The sequence below is a fragment of the Polypterus senegalus genome, chromosome 1 (genome assembly GCF_016835505.1).
Source record: "Polypterus senegalus isolate Bchr_013 chromosome 1, ASM1683550v1, whole genome shotgun sequence".
NCBI lineage: Eukaryota > Metazoa > Chordata > Cladistia > Polypteriformes > Polypteridae > Polypterus > Polypterus senegalus.
Genome location: NC_053154.1, coordinates 331,300,400 through 331,320,682, shown reverse-complemented (window position 1 = coordinate 331,320,682; position 20,283 = coordinate 331,300,400). Strand labels below are relative to the sequence as shown.

Genomic DNA, 20,283 nt, shown 5'->3' with positions numbered 1-20,283 from the left:
TGACCAGTCCATCTAAGGTGCCCATCTTTGGACTGTGTGAGACAAAGCCCACCTAAACTTGGGGAGAACATGCAAACTCCACACAGACAAGAGGAGCCGGGATGTGAACCCTGGTCTCCCCACTGCACACTGCACTGTTCATCTTTATCCGGGACTCATCTTCTCTACGGGTGGCACAATGGGTGGCACTACTGCCTCGCAGTTAGGAGACCCATCTGGGTTTGCTTCCCGGGTCCTCCTTGTGTGGAGTTTGCATGTTCTCCCCGTGTCTGCGTCCAAAGACATGCAGGTCAGGTGCATTGGCGATCTGAAATTGTCCCTAGTGTGTGCTTGGTGTGTGTGTGCCCTGCGGTGGACTGGCGCCCTGCCTGTGGTTTGTTTCCTGCCTTGTGCCCTGTGTTGGCTGGGATTGGCTCCAGCGGACCCCTGAGACCCTGTAGTTAGGATACAGCAGGTTGGATAATGGATGGATGGATCTTCTCTACTCTACCTTTCTTCACAGCACATGGAAGAAGTGACCGAGCAGTGTGGCGGACAGAAGGACTTTAGAGGCCATCAGAACTTGACTTGATGTCATTTTGGAGGGGACTGACTTGCTTCGTTAGCCTCAGTGGTCTCTTCTCATCAGAATGTTCATCTTACTTCTGGTCGAGGACGAAGGCAGCAGAAAGTGCGGAGCAGGAAGCCGCCCTGGACGGGATGCCAGTCGCAGCTGGACGAGCTCGCGGAATGCGCTCCTTCTTATCGGAGGCACTTCAAAGAAGGAAAAGGCAGACCCCCGAAAGGAAATGACTGGAGAACGCGTTTTCGTGGAGAGAGAGGGAGAGACTGAGAGAGAGAGAAGCCCCCGTTCGAGAATGAATGTGGCACAGAAGAATGCAGGCGGTGACACCCAAAGCGCGCATGCGGTCTTATATAGCGCCCTACTCGGTAGGTCAGCTCACAGCGCTTCGCATTTTCGAAAGGACGAGCAGACAACGCCGACTTTGAAAAGGAACTTAAGCGATTAGTAAGCCGATGCCTTCATCCAAGGCGACTTACACATCTGAGATACGATTGATGCCATTACTTTTTTCCCGTTTAAAGGCCATGCAGGTGAAGTGACTTGAACAGGGATACTCAATGTCAGTAACGGGATTTGAACCCGCAGCCTCACCTCCCAAAACCTCACCCATTACGCCACACAGCCCGCCCTACCTATTAGCGACCTAACGCCCAACCTCAGACTCGCACGCTTCCACGCCCGCTCCGGACCCCCAGACTTTTAGACCACCGCCTTTTTAACAGAAACTTCATACCGCTGCCTTCGAAGGTCTCTGCATTCTGTGCGCGCCTATGTTGGCTTCAGGTATGGAAGACCTCGACCCTGCCCACGGTGGCCGCCCTTGAAATCAATGCAATGCAGCGCGAGGGGTGGGGGGTGGTCTCCAGGAGCGCCCCCATTCTCCGCCTTTACAGGTGAGCCCGAGTAGCCATGTCGCATCCGGCCACCTCGCCAAACAAAGCGAGAGAGCGCGACACCGAGCGTACAACCCAGCCGCCCCTCCGTGGCCGTCCGTCTCACCTTAGCAGATTTTGCATTTTCTTGCTGGAGTTCCTCCGCACAATCGCACCGGACATGGCTCGTCTTTTCTTCTTTGTCGATTACCGAACGCCACTTTCGCCTTCAACACGAGGGTTTTTGTCTTCGCTTTTCCTTGTTTTTCTCCCCCCCTCCTCAGCTCCTCTCCCTACACGCCCGTGCCTTGGAAATGTCAGGAGGGTTTCTTTCAGCGCGGATCCTCTCAATCAGCCAGGCAGGCAGGCTTAGTCACAGCCCAGCCTCCGTCATCCTGCATGTGGTTCTCATTGAGCGCTTTAAAGACCTGGCTGGCTTTGCATCATTTCCCTCTCTCGCCTGAATCCGCTGGCTGCCGGGTCACATGACGGTCCCCGGGAGGGTGTGAGGTAAGATGATATGGAGCTCCCCCCTTTACAAAAGTGGTGCCAGGAACAATCGGGAGAGACTCCACTGATTTACAGACAATGGAGACCCTTTATCTGAGCCGCGCTGAAGTTTACTTTAGAGGTGACCTGAAACGAGAACGCGCCCGCCTTCGGCTCCTAATGGACGTGTCGCACTAAAGCGCACGTCGCCACCGCCAATATCGCCTCAGTCCGCGTACACTTAAAGCTTCGTGACTTCGAGACGAACCGTCCGTCCGTCCATCCATCCAGTTCACGAACCCTCTTTGTCCATTATGAGGTCACAAATCAGTGCGGGACGGGACGCCGGGCATACACTGAAAAGCTATGGCGACGCATAAAACGGAACGGCGACAACCGGAGAAATCGCCGAGGGGTTAACGGTTTGAGCGCCGGAGCGTCTCATGTATCTACACATATAGCCAGTTAATCAGTGCCGGTCGAAGCCCGTTTTGAATTCACTGGTGGGTTAGGGGGGGGTTTAGTGAAGTTAACCATAGCGGACAGTCAGTGTCAATAAACTCCAACGACAAATGGGGGTCAATTCGCGCTCCCCTTCAGTTACATAAATGGCATCCGTAATGGATTGACTGTAATCACCATTTGGATTTTTTTTGTGCGTGCGCCCAGTATAAGATGCTGCGCCTGTCAGATCAGATATGTGGCGTTAGTTATATGGCGCCTTTCACTTTCTACCTTCATGTAAGTTACATAGCGCCTTTCATATCTATCTATCTATCTATCTATCTATCTATCTATCTATCTATCTATCTATCTATCTATCTATCTATCTATTATATAATGCCTTTCACTCTATCTATCTATCTATCTATCTATTATATAGCGCCTTTCATCTATCTATCTATCTATCTATTACATAGTGCCTTTCACTCTCTCTATCTAATCTTTCTGCGTGTCTGTCTCATCACTGGCGGCCCATGTCCTGTTCATTTGATGTCCATTCATCTTTTTCTTTAAGTATAAATGACTGAACTCCAAATGTCTTTTCATACATGTGTCCATTCTATGGACTCGTGTCCCCTGTGCCACTTCTACCCTGCTGCTCACTCATGCCAGGCCCATTCAAAGTGCCCTGGTGGCCACTTTGGTGAGGACGCAGGACTGAAGTGTCCAAACCAAAAGAGACGCAGACTTGGACTGAGAAGGAGCCGAGTTCAGTGCCAAAGACACCATGGTGCCAGAGACGTGTCCTCTGCGTTGTCACCTCCCCGTGCCCGTGTGTTGCTCGTGTGCTGCTCATCTGCTGTTCCTACTCATTTTGTTCCATAATTTTCTCAAACTGGCTGCTGGTCCTTCAGAGCTGACAAGATCCCATCATTTTCTTTATTCTCAGTCTGCCTAAATATAAATGGACGCCTGTGGCATCACCCAGCATGTCACTTCTGTGCCAGTGGTTGTTTCATCCCTGACAGATGACAATTTAAGCAACAACAAAGACTGGCAGATCCTGGCAGGGGGCACCAGGCAGGGTCACCTTCTGGTCTTCTGGCTGCCCTGTGCTCTTGGATGTCTCCTTTCTGGTGACCTTGACCAGCTACTGCAGTTCTGCTCAGCTTTATTGTTCTTTTTTGGGCGCGTCTTTCATTTTCTGCCTGTTTTCTCCTCGCCGTACGCACGTCCCACTTGGTCTCATCCGCGGCCGCTCTTACCAGGCCCAGGTTTCTGTTACGGTCTTGCTGAGCCTTCCATCCCGGCTCTTCGTTTCTTGTTTATTTTGTTAAATTTTTGAAAACGGTGTCATGTTTGCCAGTGAAAAGGTTTTTGTTCATTTCTTCCATTTGGTATTTCATTGTTCTTAAACAAAGTGTTTTCTTGTTTCTTAATCCTTTTGTATTCTAAACAATTTAAAGAGATTGTTCTTTTCATGGGAATTGTCACAGATTCATTATTTGCTTTCCCACAGGACGTACGGCGCCGCTCTCGTTGTGAATGGGGGGCGGCTGAACGCACGCTAACGAGGTGGGTCGGATCATCGGCTGGCTGTCTTCCTGCAGCTGCTGGCGAGCTGCGTGTTCTGCGTGTTCTGCGTGTTCTGCTTGTCGCTTGTCGTTTTACGAGCTGAGAGCGCACGACGACGCGTGTCTGCCAACAGCAATCCAACAAGTGCCAGGTTAGACGTCCGTGGACTTGTTTAAAAGGTTCTCTCACTGCCTTGTCTCGCGGGACGTCAAATTGTCTCGTCTTCCTAGTCTCCCTCCCAGGAGTTTTATTTTATTTCGATTTGTATCGTCACATATAAGAGTTATTTAGGGTTGGGGGGCTTATGGAGGGGCTCGTTTCTGTTTTTGGTGATGTCACGTGTTCCTCGTGTGATTACTGAGATTGACTGTTCGTTTTTTTTGGCCTATAAATGCGCCAGCATGAGGGGTGACTGAACCTTATAAACTAAGGGGGCTTTATTGGGGTGTGACATCGGCCTGTCCCTCGATCAGCTGTCACCACTAAGGACAGGTTAACAGTAGCGACAGTCTCGTGTCAGCGTGGCGGGACGAATTGTTACCATCGGCCCTCTCTGATCTCTTTGTTTTGGCCCCTTCGGCTTCGCTCGCCTCGGTGGGTCGCGTCTCCGTCTCCTGCTCCGCTGCGCGGCCGGTGACACGAGAAACGATCGAATTGACTGCAAAACTCTCAGCTGCGCTTTGCCGTAACATTCGCAAAACCCGCTGCGTGTTCGTTTGCCGTTGGCACGAGGAGGGAGGCTTTAGTTTTAATTCTGCTGCCCCCCCCAACCCCACCTCTCCATCGTTTAGAACTTAAATAAAATATAATAATTCGATGTCATTGGTGTTCTCCTGCAGAGACGGACGAACAGCGAGGGACAAGGCCCAGTGTCATCTTGGGGGTCCCTGAATATCAGTGGGGAGGAGAAAAACGAAAAGTCACAGAGATGAAGGAAAGCAAAAGCTTAGGGACACGCTGGCTGAGGGTCTGTGTGTCTGTGGACCGGTGGGCTCTCAATACGAACGGTGACGGCGCCAGAAAGGGCGGGTCTTCTGGAGGTGACATCAGTGTTCTTCATGAAGCTCCTCCTGAGGTCAGCACATGGACTTACTTGTCACGCGTCCTCGTTGTGTCCTCTCGCTCTGAGCCCCCAAGTCACTCCTTGTCTACCCCATTTTTTGTATGAATGTCGTTATTTTGCTTTTCTAAGCGATGGTTTTGGTGCCAAGCGGTCCACAAACTTTTTAAATTAATGTGTGGAGACGATTTTTGTGAATTATTTTTGTAGGAGTCATGGGGGGGGGGCAGCTTAGGGGCTCAGGTGACAGTAATAACCCCCCGATCCAGGGGTTGGCGCTGTGGTCTAAAGTCTTCTCTCTTCCTCCCTCTGCCTAACTGCCACTCCAGTGCTGATGTCACTTCCCCTCCTGGACCCTCCCCTTCCTGTCCAAGACCTTCAGTATATAATCAAGATGGCCGCCACCCTACTTCAGTTCTGTGTTGTCAGGGTGGCCCCCCCCCCCCATTTCTTTAACTTTGCTTTGTCTCCTCCTCACATACGGTGTCTTCCTCCAGAGGCTAGGGGGCGTGTCCTCCAGGGTCGTGAACTCGGTGTCATGACATGACGGATGTCCTGACATATTCCAAGGCCTTCTCGTTCCTTGTGCTTGTCACTCAAATCGTCTTTTTGAATCCCTAATTCTCTCTTTTGCTTTAACTATGGATGGCAGCTCTCGAGTTCTCTTGCTTTTCTCATTTTATTTTCGTCTCTTCTATCCTGCTACTTCACGGATCAAAACGTAAATCAAGACTTGGGGGTCACAGGCCGTAAGAAGAAACTCCAAACTGCGGGGCAGAGTCAAGAGGGGGGCTTCCAGGTCACGGTGGCCAACCAGCTTTAGAGAGGTGGGCACGTGGAGAAGGGCACGTGACGTCTCCATAAGTAGAAGTGGGCGCAGCGGGCAGAGGGGTGCAGTGGTCCTTTTGTGATCCGCGCCACGAGCACAACCCCTAAACACTTTGGGACATTTGCTCAGTCGCCCGCAGAATGAATTTTTCTTTCAGTTTCCTGACTCGCCTGATTCGCTCATCACCGTTTGTGGCATCGGCGTCACGTGATACACGATCCTGGCTGCCACGCCTAGCAACAGCCCGGCAACCGCGCCAAACAATGGCACAAAGTGGCGTCACCGGGGAGCAACGCCTCCCACCACAATGTGAACCTCTTTGAACTGAGAGCTTCTGGATGGGACCCGAGTTCAGCGTGCGTGTGTGTGTGTGGAGTCTCTCAAAGTGTCCTTGGCGGTGGCTTTTAGGGGGACACGTCCGGTCCTTTTTCTGTCATTCCTGACAGGTGCACAACACCTTTGGTCCGCTGCTCTTATCGGCCCACCAGGCCAGCGTTGTTGTCACCTTAACTCCGTGTTTGGACCTTTGAGGAGCACGCGAGAACATCTTGACGGCGACAGCCAAATGTTTCCCAGCCGCGCTGCTTATCCTCTCATCGGCTCGCATCAGGAAGCACTTTCCTCGTCACTTGGACGGCTCCCAGGCCAGCGGGGGCTCCTCGACTCGCCAACGACATTCCAGGCGGGTTAAGTAACCAATTACTCTCCTGCTCATCGGTCCTCCGCGACCTTTGCCCCTTGCACTTCGGCAATCCATCATCTCCTGGTGAAATCCCCCTGTGGACCCTCATCGGCCCACTTTATCGGTGCTCCTGCTTTGCCGTGTTTGCCCCTTTAATGAGACCAGAAGGTCGTCGGTGTGCAGATCACTCGGGTGGGCCTTCCTCGCCCAGACGCCGTCCGCCCATCCACTCCTCCTTCAGGGGTCCTTTCACTGTCTTTATTTGTGCCGACCCCCCAAACTCTCTTTTCCTTTGTGTCACCCAAACCATTCTGTGAGATCAGAGCAGACACCGGCGGGCCAAACGCACTTGAATTCGTTTTATCTTCGTCTCTCATTTTAAACGCTAGAACTGCTGTCATTTTTTGTGTGGTGCCATGTTGGTTTGCTGTGAGGGCTCTGCTCTCATTTTCTTCTTCTTCTTCTTCTTCTTCTTTCTGAGATCCAGCTCTCGTTTTAATGAGGATTTTGTCTCCGCCATTTCGTTTCAGAATTTCCAACCCCTTTAAGACTCACTGCGGCGTTTCTTCCTCCATTTTCCATTTCCGTCGTTAGAACCGTTTCAAGTGTTGCTCGTGTCCTTGGAGGTCGTGACCTTCCGGTGACAACACGGCGGGATGGCGGGCTCTCCAGGACTTCACGTCACTTCCTTATCCCACTTCAGAGCTCATTGTCAGATCACTCCTTCGAAATGTTTTCAGATCCTCTGCTTTTGATCGTTTGCTCTTAGAACTTTTGACAAACGAGAGGAGGCCACGCCGGCCATTTGTCACTCGCTTGTTTAGCTAAGAGCTCAGCTGTCCCCACGTTGTCTCCTCCTGATTCTTCTTAAAGGCTCTCAGGGTTTGTGTCTCGCTAGTTTGTTTCAAAGTCCCACAACTCTTCCTGGCTTCACTTTGAAATGCACCTCCCTTAGTCTCCACTAGGTGTCCTCGAGGCTGTCATTCACCCTTAAACTGTGCGCTTAGGAGGCAAAGAGGGAAACATCGCGAGATTTACGGGACTGACGCCTCTCTCTCGTTCATCAGACCACAAGAAGAGAAATAATCCAATCTACTCCACACATAAACTTCCAGATTCCCAAGATGGCCGCCCAACGTCACTTCCACGTCTAACTCCTGATGAAAACGTCACTTCCGGTCTCCCACTGATGGAGTCACAACCAGTCGCCCGATGATAACATCACTTCTGCCTCATCAGCAAGAACATCATTTTTTCCCAGCTGCCCGAGGATGATGTCACTTCTGGTTGCCCGAGATTGATGTCACTTGTGTCACATCAACAATAACATCACTTCCAGTCTCCAGATGAAAACGTCACTTCCACTCTCCCAAAGATGGCGTCACTACCAGTTACCAGATGATGATGTCACTTCTGGCTCCTCGAGAATGACATCACTTCCAGTCTCCCGATGATGATGTCACTTCCGGCTCCTCAAGGTCACTTCCGTCCTCCCCGTTACGACGTCATCTCCTGCCACATCATTTCCGCCAGCCATCTTTTCCTGTATTCAAGCGCCATGTCACTGTTTCACGTTGTCAATTGTTTTTTCGAGTCATCTTCTCAATTATTTTCTTTGCTTTGTCCACTAGACAACATACGGGGGTCCTTCCCCAGCTCTTCGTTTGTCGTGGAAATCATTTTAATTTCATGACAACTGACTGAATGTTGCTGGCTCTCCTCGATTGATGTCTGTGAGGATTTTGAAGACCTGCTGAGGTCCCCACGCCGTCCCCTCGGTGTCCTTCAGTCCCATGATGCCCCTGGCTGTTCTTGTACTGGGGTGACCAGAGCTGCACACGGCACTCCAGATGTGGTGCCACCCTCCAGATGTGTGTTGTTCAGTCTGAGCACGACGTCCCCTGAGTTTTTATGATGTCACCACCTGTCCTTTTTTTTAGTCGTCACTTCACATTTCTTACTTGTGTCCACATGGCCCCCTAAATCTTCGTCAGGGGTCTCCTCCTGTAGCTCAGTGTCTCCCACCTTGTATTTGTAGTTGATGTTCCTCCTCCCCACGTGTAGCGCTTTCCACTTTTCTTCATTCAACTCCATTTTCCAGACGTTCACTCAGATCTGAAGCTCACCCTGGTGGTCTTATATTCTCTCTGCTGCCGCCTCACTTCCTGCCATCCCTCCAGTTTTAGTGTCATCTGTGAATCTGACAGGTTTATGAACTCTCCCAGAATCCACGTCATTCATATAAACCAGAATGTGTGTCCAGGAACAGACCCCTGGGGGTCCCCTCTGATTGATGATGTGAATGAGTTACGAACGATTCTTCCTCCCGAGTTTTGGTTTTGATGCTCGTCTGTTTCTTGGTTTGGCTTTTCTTCTGTCTGCTTGTCCGTCTCAGACTCTGGACGTGACATTTTCTAAGGGTCTTTCCCGCAGTGAGTGACTTCACTGTTGTGACAGCAGGAGCCTCCTGTGTTTCTGGTGGTCCGAGGCTGTGGATTCGGCTGCCGTGTGATCTGATGAGTAATTTGTGCTCCAGGCCTTCAGTCTTTGATGTGCTGCTTTCAGACGTCTGGACTCCAAACTGTGCTGCCCAGTCGTTGTTTCATTCTCCGGCCCCTAATTCCTCAAAGCTGCAGTGTCCAGTCGTTCAGCAGAATAGGTGCCCCCCTGCCCCCCGTCTTTGATTTAAGCGCACTTGGGGTCTCCTGCATGGCGGATGGGCTCTCATTTCACTTTGCCAGTTTGCGTATCACAGCTTCATTTTTCATTGTCAGAGTGATATCAATATAGCGCCTTTACTTATTGTCTCATCAATGCATTCGCCACAGCCCTGATGTTGTTTGCAATGGCACCGTGCCAGCCTGGGGACCCTGACGCTTCGTTTCGTTTCGATACTCAAACTCACATCTCCGTGTCTGCCGAAGCTTTTCCTGCCAGCATCAGATGGAGCCAAACGCTCCCCAGTGGTGAACACACAAAGTTTGGGTTCAAATCTTCTTCTTCTTCTTCTTCTTCTTCTTCTTCCGGCTGCTCTTGTTAGGGGTCACCACAGCAGATCATCTTCTTCCATCTCTTTCTGTCCTTGTCATCTTGCTCTGTCACCCCCGTCACCTGCATGTCCTCTCTCAGGACATCCATAAACCTCCTCTTAGGCTTTCCTCTTCTCCTCTTGCCTGGCAGTGCCATCCTTAGCACCCTACTCTCATTCTACCCATCATGTCTCCAAACTAACGCCATCTCGCCTCTCTGATTTTGTCTCCCACCCATCCCACCTGAGCTGACCTTCTAAAGTCCTCATTTCTAATCCTCTTCACACCCAATGCCAATCTTAGCATCTTTAACTCTGCCACCTCCAGCTCTGTCTCCTGTGACACCGTCGCCAGCCCAGCTGGTCTCATTACCGTCCCACAGAAAATCTGAAATGTGTTAAAAATGTGATTTTTTGTGTTTGATGTCAAATGCATTTTGTGTTTGCAGAACTCGTCACCACAAAGAGCTGTAGGGTCCTTTTTGAACATTTCTGGGTGGGCTACAAGGATTTGGGGTTTGGAGACGCCGTGAATTTCCTTTGAATCCACCAGTTTCTCAGAATGAGGGTCCATAGGGGGGTGGGGAAGGTGACGTTCCCTGGGGAGTAATGTGACCTGGCAAAGAACACGTCTTGGTGACACCCTCAGCCAGCTTCACATTTTAGGGGGACATCAGTTATGCATGGTGGGCGGGTTGACATGGGAAAAACAGCACAAGCCACCCATGGGAGGCCTGCAGTCGGTGGTGACATTGTGACAGTTTGATAGCTGCCACATAGTGGTCTGACACTCTCAAAGGGGGCATCAAAGCACCCCCCCCCGGCCCAACAATTGGCACCAGCATCACAACACGGTGAAAGCCCCCAATTAAGAAGCAGCAGGAGTTTCTGCGTATTTACTTTCTGTTGTATTTGAATTACTTTTTAATTCTCTTACGTATGTCAAGTCTGGGCTGTCACTTTAGACCGAAGTCTGCTCTGTGGGTGGCACTTGAAGAGGCGGGGCCACACTGACGTCACCACCACCATGCTGTCACCACACAGTGATGAGGACCTCAGGGGCAGTCGTGTTGCTCTTTTGCCTTTTGGTTTATTCTTCTGTGTACTGAGACTTTGTCACCTAAAGGTGACGCCTGTCCAAGTCCTTGGGTGTTCTTCTTCATTTCAACGCCGACTCACTCGTCTTCCATTTAGGCAAACAGATGACATTTGTCAGGGTGGTCCATTTAGGCCCGCAGGTGTCCTCTGAGGGAGGACGTTTTGATATATCGACATTTAGGGGTGCCCCCTCCACAATAGACCCCCAAAATCTCAAACACGCGTTGGCCGATTTGAATGAAATGTCGGTGACGTCATAGAACAAAGCAAATTAGCCGACGTATGTGTGTCTTTATTTCTCAATATTTGCCGTTAATAAAGCTTAGCGAGTGGTCTTGTGGAGCAACGGGGTGAAGGGCTTCACACAAAGGGACGTCACGAAAAGGAGAGTAGCAGCGAGCAAAGAAATGAGGTGAAGTGGCGAGGAAGATGAGATGTGAGGCAGACGAAGAAAACTGAAAGACGCTGTGGCCATCGAGTGGCCTCCCTGAGTACTCGTCCAAATAGGGGGGCTACTGCTGCTGGGGCACAAGCCATGACCTGATCAGCTCTTACAGGGTCACCTGTCTGATGCTGTGGGACCAGAAACACCCAATGACCTCAGGAGGCGTCACTAAAGGTCACTAAATCCCAAATTCTGAGCCAAGCACTCGCAGTGGGCATCAAAGGATTGTGTCTGCCCTGCGCCATGGAGGGTCTGAGGCTGCACTTCAATAGCTGAGCCTGAACAAAGATGGCACACCACACATGTGTGTGACAAGCAGTGTCAGTAAAGCTCTGAGCGGGACAATCTGCTAAGCACTGTGCCACCCTGCCTCAAATCAGAAAAGCCCCAAGTAAAATACGACGATAGTGGCTGCAAACTATCAATACATGAAAAACACAAACACACACATGACATGACAACTGACGCCACATTAGTGTCACGAAGACCAAACCAAGTCTTTGTTCAGAGTACATTACACGTAAGGAGTAGCAGAGTCACTTCTACAGAGTCACCAAAACAACACCACAAACGTCACACACAGCAAAGTCCTCACTTAGTCTCTGAACACTCCTGATGGGTCCATTCAATGGATGGCGCCTTAGCTGAGGCCTCAGTTCAACACGGCCGGCTGACACACTGCTAGGAAATCGATAGATAGATAGATAGATAGACAGAGTGAAAGGCACTATATAATAGATAGATAGATAGATAGATAGATAGATAGATAGATAGATAGATGAAAGATATAATAGATAGATAGATAGATGAAAGGCGCTATATAATAGATAGATAGATAGATGAAAGACACTATATAATAGATAGAAAGAAAGCTATATAGATAGATAGATAGATAGATAGATGAAAGGCACTATATAATGGATGGATAGATAGATAGATAGATGAAAGGCACTATATGATAGATAGATAGACAGAGCGAAAGACGCTATATAATAGATAGATAAATAGATAGATAGATAGATACAGTAGATAGATAGATAGAGTGAAAGGCACTATATAATAGATAGATAGACAGATAGATAGACAGAGTGAAAGGCGCTATATACTCCATGATAGATCGATAGACACACAGCCCTCCCGTGAGGCCCTTTGACATTTCGCAGACCCTTCAGTGTTTTCTCGACTTTATAATTCTGCCTCTTCATTTTGGCCTAACTTACTCTGAAGCCTCAGGCAGCCCTTGGCGACTGGCCGGGTTGAGGTGACCTTCTGTGCTGCCCACTGAAGACGCCTCCCTGTTCATTTTTGTGGTGTCTGTGACCCTCGTTCTCAACAGTGGATCATCTACTCTGAGTATTTAATTAAGTGCAGATAGTGAAGAACAAAAGTAAAGCCATTAATTTAGGAGGATACATGGATCGGGGTTAGACCCTTGTGAAGCCCCCCATTTGTGCATTCATGGAGGGTCTGCCTCTCACAATTAGCTCTGGATGACAGCAGCCATCTTTACACCATGAGAACAATCTGGACGAGAGGAGGCCGCTCAGCCCACCCAATATGGCCACTACCTTTACCTGCATCTGAAGACCCCCGGCTGCGTCCACCCCACTGTGTTTCGGTTTAAGTCTCGACTTTTCATCCACATGACCCCTTGAACATGGAGGACGCCGATAATCTCTCAAGAGTCATTTACTTCTGAAAGCACGGACTCATCGTGGTGGGTGAAGACGTAGAGCTTTGATGCTGCTGACTCTAACGGCACTCGATTGGCTCGTGCTGATCACGTGTCTCCTCCCTGATTGGCTCCTGACTGACGGCAGACCAGCACATCCCAATATGGTGGATACAGTGGAGCTGCTTACCTGCATGCGTCTAAATTGCACTTTGTACGGTTCAAGTGCTGCGTTTGTGTGAAGAATGCAAATCATTTAAGGGTCACCGTAGTTTTATGACAAATCCCTTAGCGAGTGTCACTGCCGTCCCTTCAAGGATTTTCCCACCAATTTGCATACACTCAGTGTAGGTGAACGTTTGTATCATTTGTGTTTTTGGTCATTTTAGTTCCTTTCATAGATGATGAGAAAAACGTTAATATGGACAGAAGTCACCGATGGTCCATGACATCCTGGAAGAACAAGGAGACCTCAGCATTCGAGCCAATCACACACTTTTATTTAACAGGCTGGTTCTGGCTAACAGGAGGGCTTAGCAAAGGCAGCCCAGTGGTCTGTGGACTTGGTGCCCGTCTCTGCCCCTGAGCGTCTTCACACACGGTGCTATCAGATGTTTTGTTCTGTTTTTATGGCTTCCTCTGTTTTACTGCCGGAAGGAAGAGCTGGGAAAAAAAACGCCTCTGACAGCGAAATCAAAACTCCGACTCCATGGCGCTGCTCCCTCGACTCACACGCTGCCAGCCCTCAGGCCACCATGGGGAGCGGATGAGCGGGGAATCCCTCCTGCTGTCTCCCGGCCCACTTTGAAGGTGCTGCAGACGTCTGTGATTGTTACTTGAGATGATCGCACCTTTATTTAAAATGACAGGCGCTCGCCTTCAGGGGGACACTTTGAACAAAATCGATGGCAAAGCTTAACGGGTGGAACTCTGAATGGCACCGATCTCTGAGCCGCTCTTGCGAAAAGGTCCAACCTGCTCTGACCACATGCCCATTGGGCACAAAACCTGAGTGCATTCTTAAAGCAGCCATGGCAGCCATCTGGTCACATCCTAAATTAGCCACGTCACACAACACGGGACACCATGACCAGCAGATGCTGTACGTACAGATGTCACGTGTGCAGAGCATGCTGAAAGTCTCAGGTGGGCTTCTGACTTTATAAAACATCCTCACCCTCCAGAAACGAGGCAGACGAGGATGGGTTAAGTATAGAGAGATTGGAAAGGCACTATATGATAGATAGATAGATAGATACACATGAAAGGCACTATATAATAGATAGATAGATAGATAGATAGATAGATAGATGAAAGGCACTAGATAGATAGATAGATAGATAGATAGATAGATAGATAGATAGATAGATAGATAGATAGATGAAAGGCACTATATAATAGATAGATATGATAGGTGATAGATAGATAGATAGACATGAAAGGCACTATATAGATAGATAGATAGAGTGAAAGGCACTATATAGATAGATAGATAGATAGATAGATAGATAGATAGATAGATAGATAGATAGACATGAAAGGCACTATATAATAGATAGATATGAAAGGTGATAGATAGATAGATAGAAGGCCACCCTGGAATTCCAGTTCACTTGTATTCTTGCACGCAGTCGACTACTCAGGCTACGCTTTGTGCCCAAACGCTGCCAGGATTGGCTCCAGCCCTGTGTGCCCCTCAGTTGGTGCAAATGCTCATCTGAATTGTCTGCTTATCTTCTAATTGCAGCTCAGCGTATTAACATCTGTGATCCTGAATCTCATTCAGCTTTTCTTTCACGCGTGGCTGAAAACTGCACACATCGGCTGAGTGGTCTGAGCTTGCGAGGGATGCGTCGGCTCCGCTAATTTTTAAAACAATAAAATGTAAAAGATGGGCACATTTCTAGAAACCCGTGTGCCAGTAGCGTTTCGTCCCAATTCCCGCTCACTGATGTTAAATTATCAGGTGCCCCTCTTCTCCTCTTCCATCGGCTCCTCACTGAAGGACCCCGCCAAGTGTGATGCCCGCTGCAGACTGCTGAGCCTGCCAGAGGCTTCTCAGTCTCACCCTGCGCTCGCCATTTTCTACATGACACCGAGCCCCCTGGACCCAGCAGCACCTGTCCAAAGGTAAAGGAATCAGCCGTGCAGTGGGTACCAGCCAAGTACGTGAATATGTCACAAACCACACAGCTTGACGCGCACAAGCAGGTCTGAGTCACCCACTGTCACAGCAGGGAGTCCTCTGGAGGAAGTCACTGACAAAACACAACTCCCCACCCCTGCAGGTGATCCATGGAGCCCCCGGTCAAAGTCAACGCCGCATGACGCGCATATCTAACAGCTGGTCGTGCTCTGTCCCCAATCCTCTCTGGGCTTTTGAACCAATCACATTGCAGGAGAGTGCAGAGTTCAACGCCTTCTCGCCCTTCTCTGCCAGGCACTGAAGCTGGGCATGAGGTGAGGGGGTTTCCCATTTCCTGACTGCCTCAGGTCACATCGCGTAGCCCACCAGTGCATAAAACCTGAACGCGGATTCCAGGCTCCGGTGAATTCGGCCCTCAGCCGGTTCTGGCAGGTTGGCCACGCAGATGGATGAACGTTCAGCTCCTCCTCGCAAGATTTGATCGGAATGACGAGTACGAGGGGTTTAAGTGAACACGGGAGTCCCGTCTGAGCGCCAGCAGACATCCTGGTCCTCAGTCACAATCGTTTCACGAGCGTCCATCCCACCTTTCACTCTCCTTTAAACAACTGCAGGGGTTCATGCGACAGGTGGGCTGCCCTAAGTTGGCGTAGGGTTCCTGAAAGGAGTGCCCTGAAGAGTCAAACTTCAGCCAATCAAATCAGCGACCACGAGCGAAATATCAGCAAACCCTTGTGGACCACCGAAAGCACCTGCGGTTTGCGCTCCGCGTTATCACACAGCAGAGATGCTCGCTACTGCTGGAAAGGCTCTTCAGAGCGGAAATCATTTAGAATGACATGGGGACACAAAAGTCTAATCCGCCTGCTCACAAAATGACAGTTAGAAGAGTCCGCCGCCAACGAGAGCCATGAGCTCGTAACGCAATCACCGGCCGCTCTCATTACGGCACATTCTGGAAAACAGACTGCCCTGTGGTTGGCACTGAAGTGGCGCATTGATAGGCAGCTCATCCTGGTGATTCACCCATGAAGACATTTGGGAGCACAGGAAGGCTAAGTGACTTTCACATGGCCATACGCCGCCTTGAAAGGCGCTATACACAGCTAAAGGCTGTTTGATTATTTATCTGGACCCTCATATCGCCTGTTTGAGAGGGACATTACACCGTGATGGCTCACGTCTGTCTGACTCACACTTTACGGGGAGTTTAGGGGGTCAACGAGGCATTTAGTAATTGACAAGGGGGTGCGCCAGCTGTTGGAGTTCAGGAATGGGGCAGCTTTGACAGTCAGCCACACATAAACTGGAGTAGGTAACTGGTTGTACATGAAGTTAAAAAAATCTCAACCAGTGGAAATACAGTGCATCTGGGAGAACAAATGAGCTGAGAAATCAAAAGTAAAGGCACTATATAAAGTAGAGTAATGCAAAGAAAGGAAAGAAAGAAAGAAAGAAAGAAAGAAAGAAAGAAAGTAGACATTTAAGACCTTTGTGTGTTTAGCATTAAAGGTGCTACATATTACTTATTGCATTGCGTTTTGTAATTGACAACAGGCATTGGCTGGCATCCTGACCAGGACAGGGCATGATTCATTACCCGGCCAGGAGGCCAATGTAATTAAGGAACAGGGGGAGACATTGTATTTGGCGCAGTGACTTCCCAATACGATAGATGACAGCACACCCAGACCAGGATTCCCACACGGATACCTGCAAGGCATAATGGGAATTGTAATCCCATGGGACAGCCCAGTTGGGTTCTGTTCAGGCTGGCAGAGGGAACTGTTGGCATTGGTAATCCCTACTTTACAAAACTTCTGATTGACCCTAAAGTACTTCTATCAGGCTATGCCCGGGCATCAGCCATACCCTGGGTCCAAGGTAAGACATCCAGGTGAGTCACTCGCCTGGGAGAAGTGGAGGAGAAACAAGAGAGGAAGAAGAGAAAGAACAGAAACTGGTGGCGAGACAGTGACCAAGAAGACCAAGAAGCCATTTGTAGGGGTCCTTGTTTTCAATAAACCTTACATTTTTACGAATGACTTGTGTCGGTGTGTTTGGAGTTTTGGGGTACTGCAGCGCCCTCTGATGCCCACAGTATGTAAGGCACTTGTGAATGCCATTCTGTACCCTTTCCTGGCCATAATGGAAGGACAGTATGGAAGGAGGCGTAACCCAGCTGGGATGGGACTGAAGCATCCATCCATCCATTTTCTAACCCGCTGAATCCAAATACAGGGTCACGGGGGTCTGCTGGAGCCAATCCCAGCCAACACAGGGCACAAGGCAGGAACCAATCCTGGGCAGGGTGCCAACCCACCGCAGGACACACACAAACACACCCACACACCAAGCACACACTAGGGCCAATTTAGAATCGCCAATCCACCTAACCCGTATGTCTTTGGATCGTGGGAGGAAACCCACGCAGACACGGGGAGAACATGCAAACTCCACATAGGGAGAACCCAGGAAGCGAACCCAGGTCTCCTAACTGCGAGGCAGCAGCGCTACCACTGCGCCACCGTGCCGCCCGGGACTGAAGCAACATCCCTTATAAAGGGTTAAATGAATAGATAATGTTGTTAATGTGCATTCAGGGCAGTTCCTCTCCCAGTACAACAGATGGCAGTGCTCCACTGGTGTAGACCCACTAAGGACGTCTGTAGGGATGTAGGGGCATCGTAGTCCTGAGGGACAATCCTTGGGTGCCACCAAGGGGTGTAGCTTCAGAGGGCTTCAGGCAAAGAAAGAAAGAAAGAAAGAAATGTGCTATATATTGCGTAATGATCAGTATGTATGTAAGGCACTATATAATGTAGAATAATGCAAAGAAAGAGTACATTTAAAAGCTTAGTGAGCCTTATGAAAGGCGCTATATAATGCAGAGTTACTGATGTGTTAAGCTCTGTATAATGAAGAGTAATAGCAAGAAAGCAAGCAAGCAGACTGGCAGCTTATCTCTGCGCTCCCGCATGGCTATCGGAAAGGAAGTAACGATGGAGATGATGCTGGTCTGGTGGGCCGCCGGCCGACACTTCTGAATTACACGCCGCTGATGTAAGTGAAAACATTTTCTGTGGGAACTGCACCCCCCGCGGGTCTGCTGGCTGACCTTCTCAGGCCCTGGCGGGATGGCGGCTGGCTAATTGCTTACATGTTGACTGGCGCAGATGAAAGTTAAAAAGCTTCACAAGAGGGACGTCACCAGGGGTGCCACCTGCAGGTGTTGTTGTGAAGCGGAAGTCACACTCTGGCCTGTTCTTGCTAAAAATCGACCTCGACACCCGGCAGTCTGGAGTGTCAAGTGGTCCGCTGAGAAAGGGCAGCCTAAGCAGCGAGGGGCTTTCTCTATGTGATGTGTAAATGTGGAAGGAAGGAAGGAGAAAGACATCACTGCTGTGTAAGACCCTCGACCCGAGCATCGGGACGTCATTGTCAGGATCTTCTCTCCAGTGGATTATTTCTGCTAAAGGAGAGCAAAACTAAACTTCAAGCAGCTCAGCCACAGAACTCATACTGATTTCATTCCCAAGTGGGCAGCACACAGAGTGGCAGCGGTGGCATCTAAATCCCCAGCTCAGAGACTGATGGTGTGATGGCACAAATGCACAGCACCTGTGATTTCACAACAAATGTGACAAGAACAGGCCAGTCGGCCCAAAGTGGCTCACCAGTCTCAGGTCATCAGATATGACGTCGGTTTTCAAGGTGCCCGAGTCCTGCTCTCTACCACAGTGATGAGGACGGTGATGGGCCGTCTGGCATGGCAGGAGGGCAATCTGGACATCTGCGAGGCACAATCCCACTTTGTTCTTCTTTATGCTCTGCTTGGTTTTAAAGCCACAGACCTAAAATGTGGCACCGCGTGCTTCTCACCAGATATCTGGTCTTTGACGACCCCTCTGAGGGCACCAGGGTGACTCGGGGTTCGTGTGAGTGGCATGAACTACTAGAGTGTGCCCTAGGGACAGAAAAATGACCACAAAGATTCATTTCTGTCTCATTCCACTTTCTCACCCCACCGTCACTCCACCATTACAGCCTGCCCAGCTCTGCTCCTCTGGGGTATTTGAACCTCACGACGAGTTGGGGTCACCAACTTTATTCAGTTTGACTTTCCTTAATGAAATGAAGATCAGTCAGAAGTCCTTCTTCTGTTCATCCAAATGTTTTGATAGCCTGTGACTGAATCGAGGACAATCATCACCACAAAACACTCAAGCCAATCAATTCTGCTGTCCTCGGCTTGTGACATTCGGCCATCTCTCTCATTTCATCACTTGCTTTGCTGTCACCCGGCTACTTTACTGCAGTCCCGACAGTTGTGGCCATCTTGGTCAGTCAGTGGTTTTTATGGCATGAACATTGTGGGTGGGGCCACACAGACCTGGCAGTCAGAAAGACGCCTGAGAAGGGGTGGAGCCTGGAAATGTCACCCTGAAAAGGGGTGGGGCCATGGAGAGATGCTCTGAAAAGGGTGTGGAGTCAGGGAAACAGGAAGTCTGAGAAAAGGTGGAGTCCAGGTGAGACACTCTCAAAAAGGGTGGAGCCAGGGAAACAGAAACTCTGAGAAAAGGCGGAGTCCGGGTGAGACATTCTGAAAAGGGGTGGAGCCAGGGAGCGATGCTGTCAGAAGGGGGTGGAGCCAGGGAAACAGAAACGTTGAGAAAGGGCAGAGCCTGGAAGAGACACTCTCGAAAAGGGTGGAGTCATGGAGAGATGCCATCAGAAGGCATAAAGCCTGTGAGAGAGACACTGTGAGCAGGAGCTCAGCCAGGCAGAGACACTGTCTAAAGGGGGGCAAGGCCATCAAGTTGAGAAAAGGAAAGAGAGACACAAAGACGGTGAAGCACATGAAGATCATCACTTACAGACCATTGGCCAGAGTGGTTAGCTGCTAGCAAGGCTCGGGTTGGACCCTGGCTCCCTCCACGCAGCTCCAAAGATCCTTTTCCCATCACGTCCATTGCCTGTACATTCATGTTGCCAACTCTGCCTGATGTCACTTACTTGGGGTCAGAGGCAACCCCAACTACGGGAGCTGATCCAAGCCATTGAGATCACTGGTGGCCTCGTCCCCAGGCCAATGTAAGCATTGCTCTTTAAGGGCTTTGTCAGGTCTGTCACTCACAGTCGGGCACACTCTTGGCATGGCCTCTCAGTGTGGCTCCGCCCCTCCTAACAATTTCTGTCTCTTTCTCTCTCACTGTAAGGCCCCGCCTCTTTCTAGAGAGGCACCCCCACACACACCTCTCTTCCAGGCTCCGCCTCTGCCAGGCTCCGCCTCTCCCCACAGTGCTTATGTCTCTGGTCCGTGTGGCCCCACCAGTATTTTCAGGCCATAAACTCCACTGACTGTCAGTGTGTGTAGT

The 20,283-nt window shown here is 49.9% G+C and overlaps 1 protein-coding gene across 2 annotated transcripts in view; it reads right to left on the bottom strand.

Annotated features, from left to right (window-relative positions):
• lsp1a (lymphocyte specific protein 1 a) overlaps positions 1–20,283 on the bottom strand; it is a 91,654-nt gene that overhangs the window by 60,154 nt on the left and 11,217 nt on the right. The window contains exon 1 of one of the 2 annotated variants that reach the window (XM_039738336.1): positions 1,565–1,878. The exons of the other annotated variant lie outside the window; for it this stretch is intronic. Within the exon in view, the coding sequence (XP_039594270.1) occupies positions 1,565–1,620 (56 nt within the window). The 5' untranslated portion in view covers positions 1,621–1,878. Of the gene's footprint in view, positions 1–1,564; positions 1,879–20,283 lie in introns of those variants that run through there. 2 annotated transcript variants of the gene reach the window in all.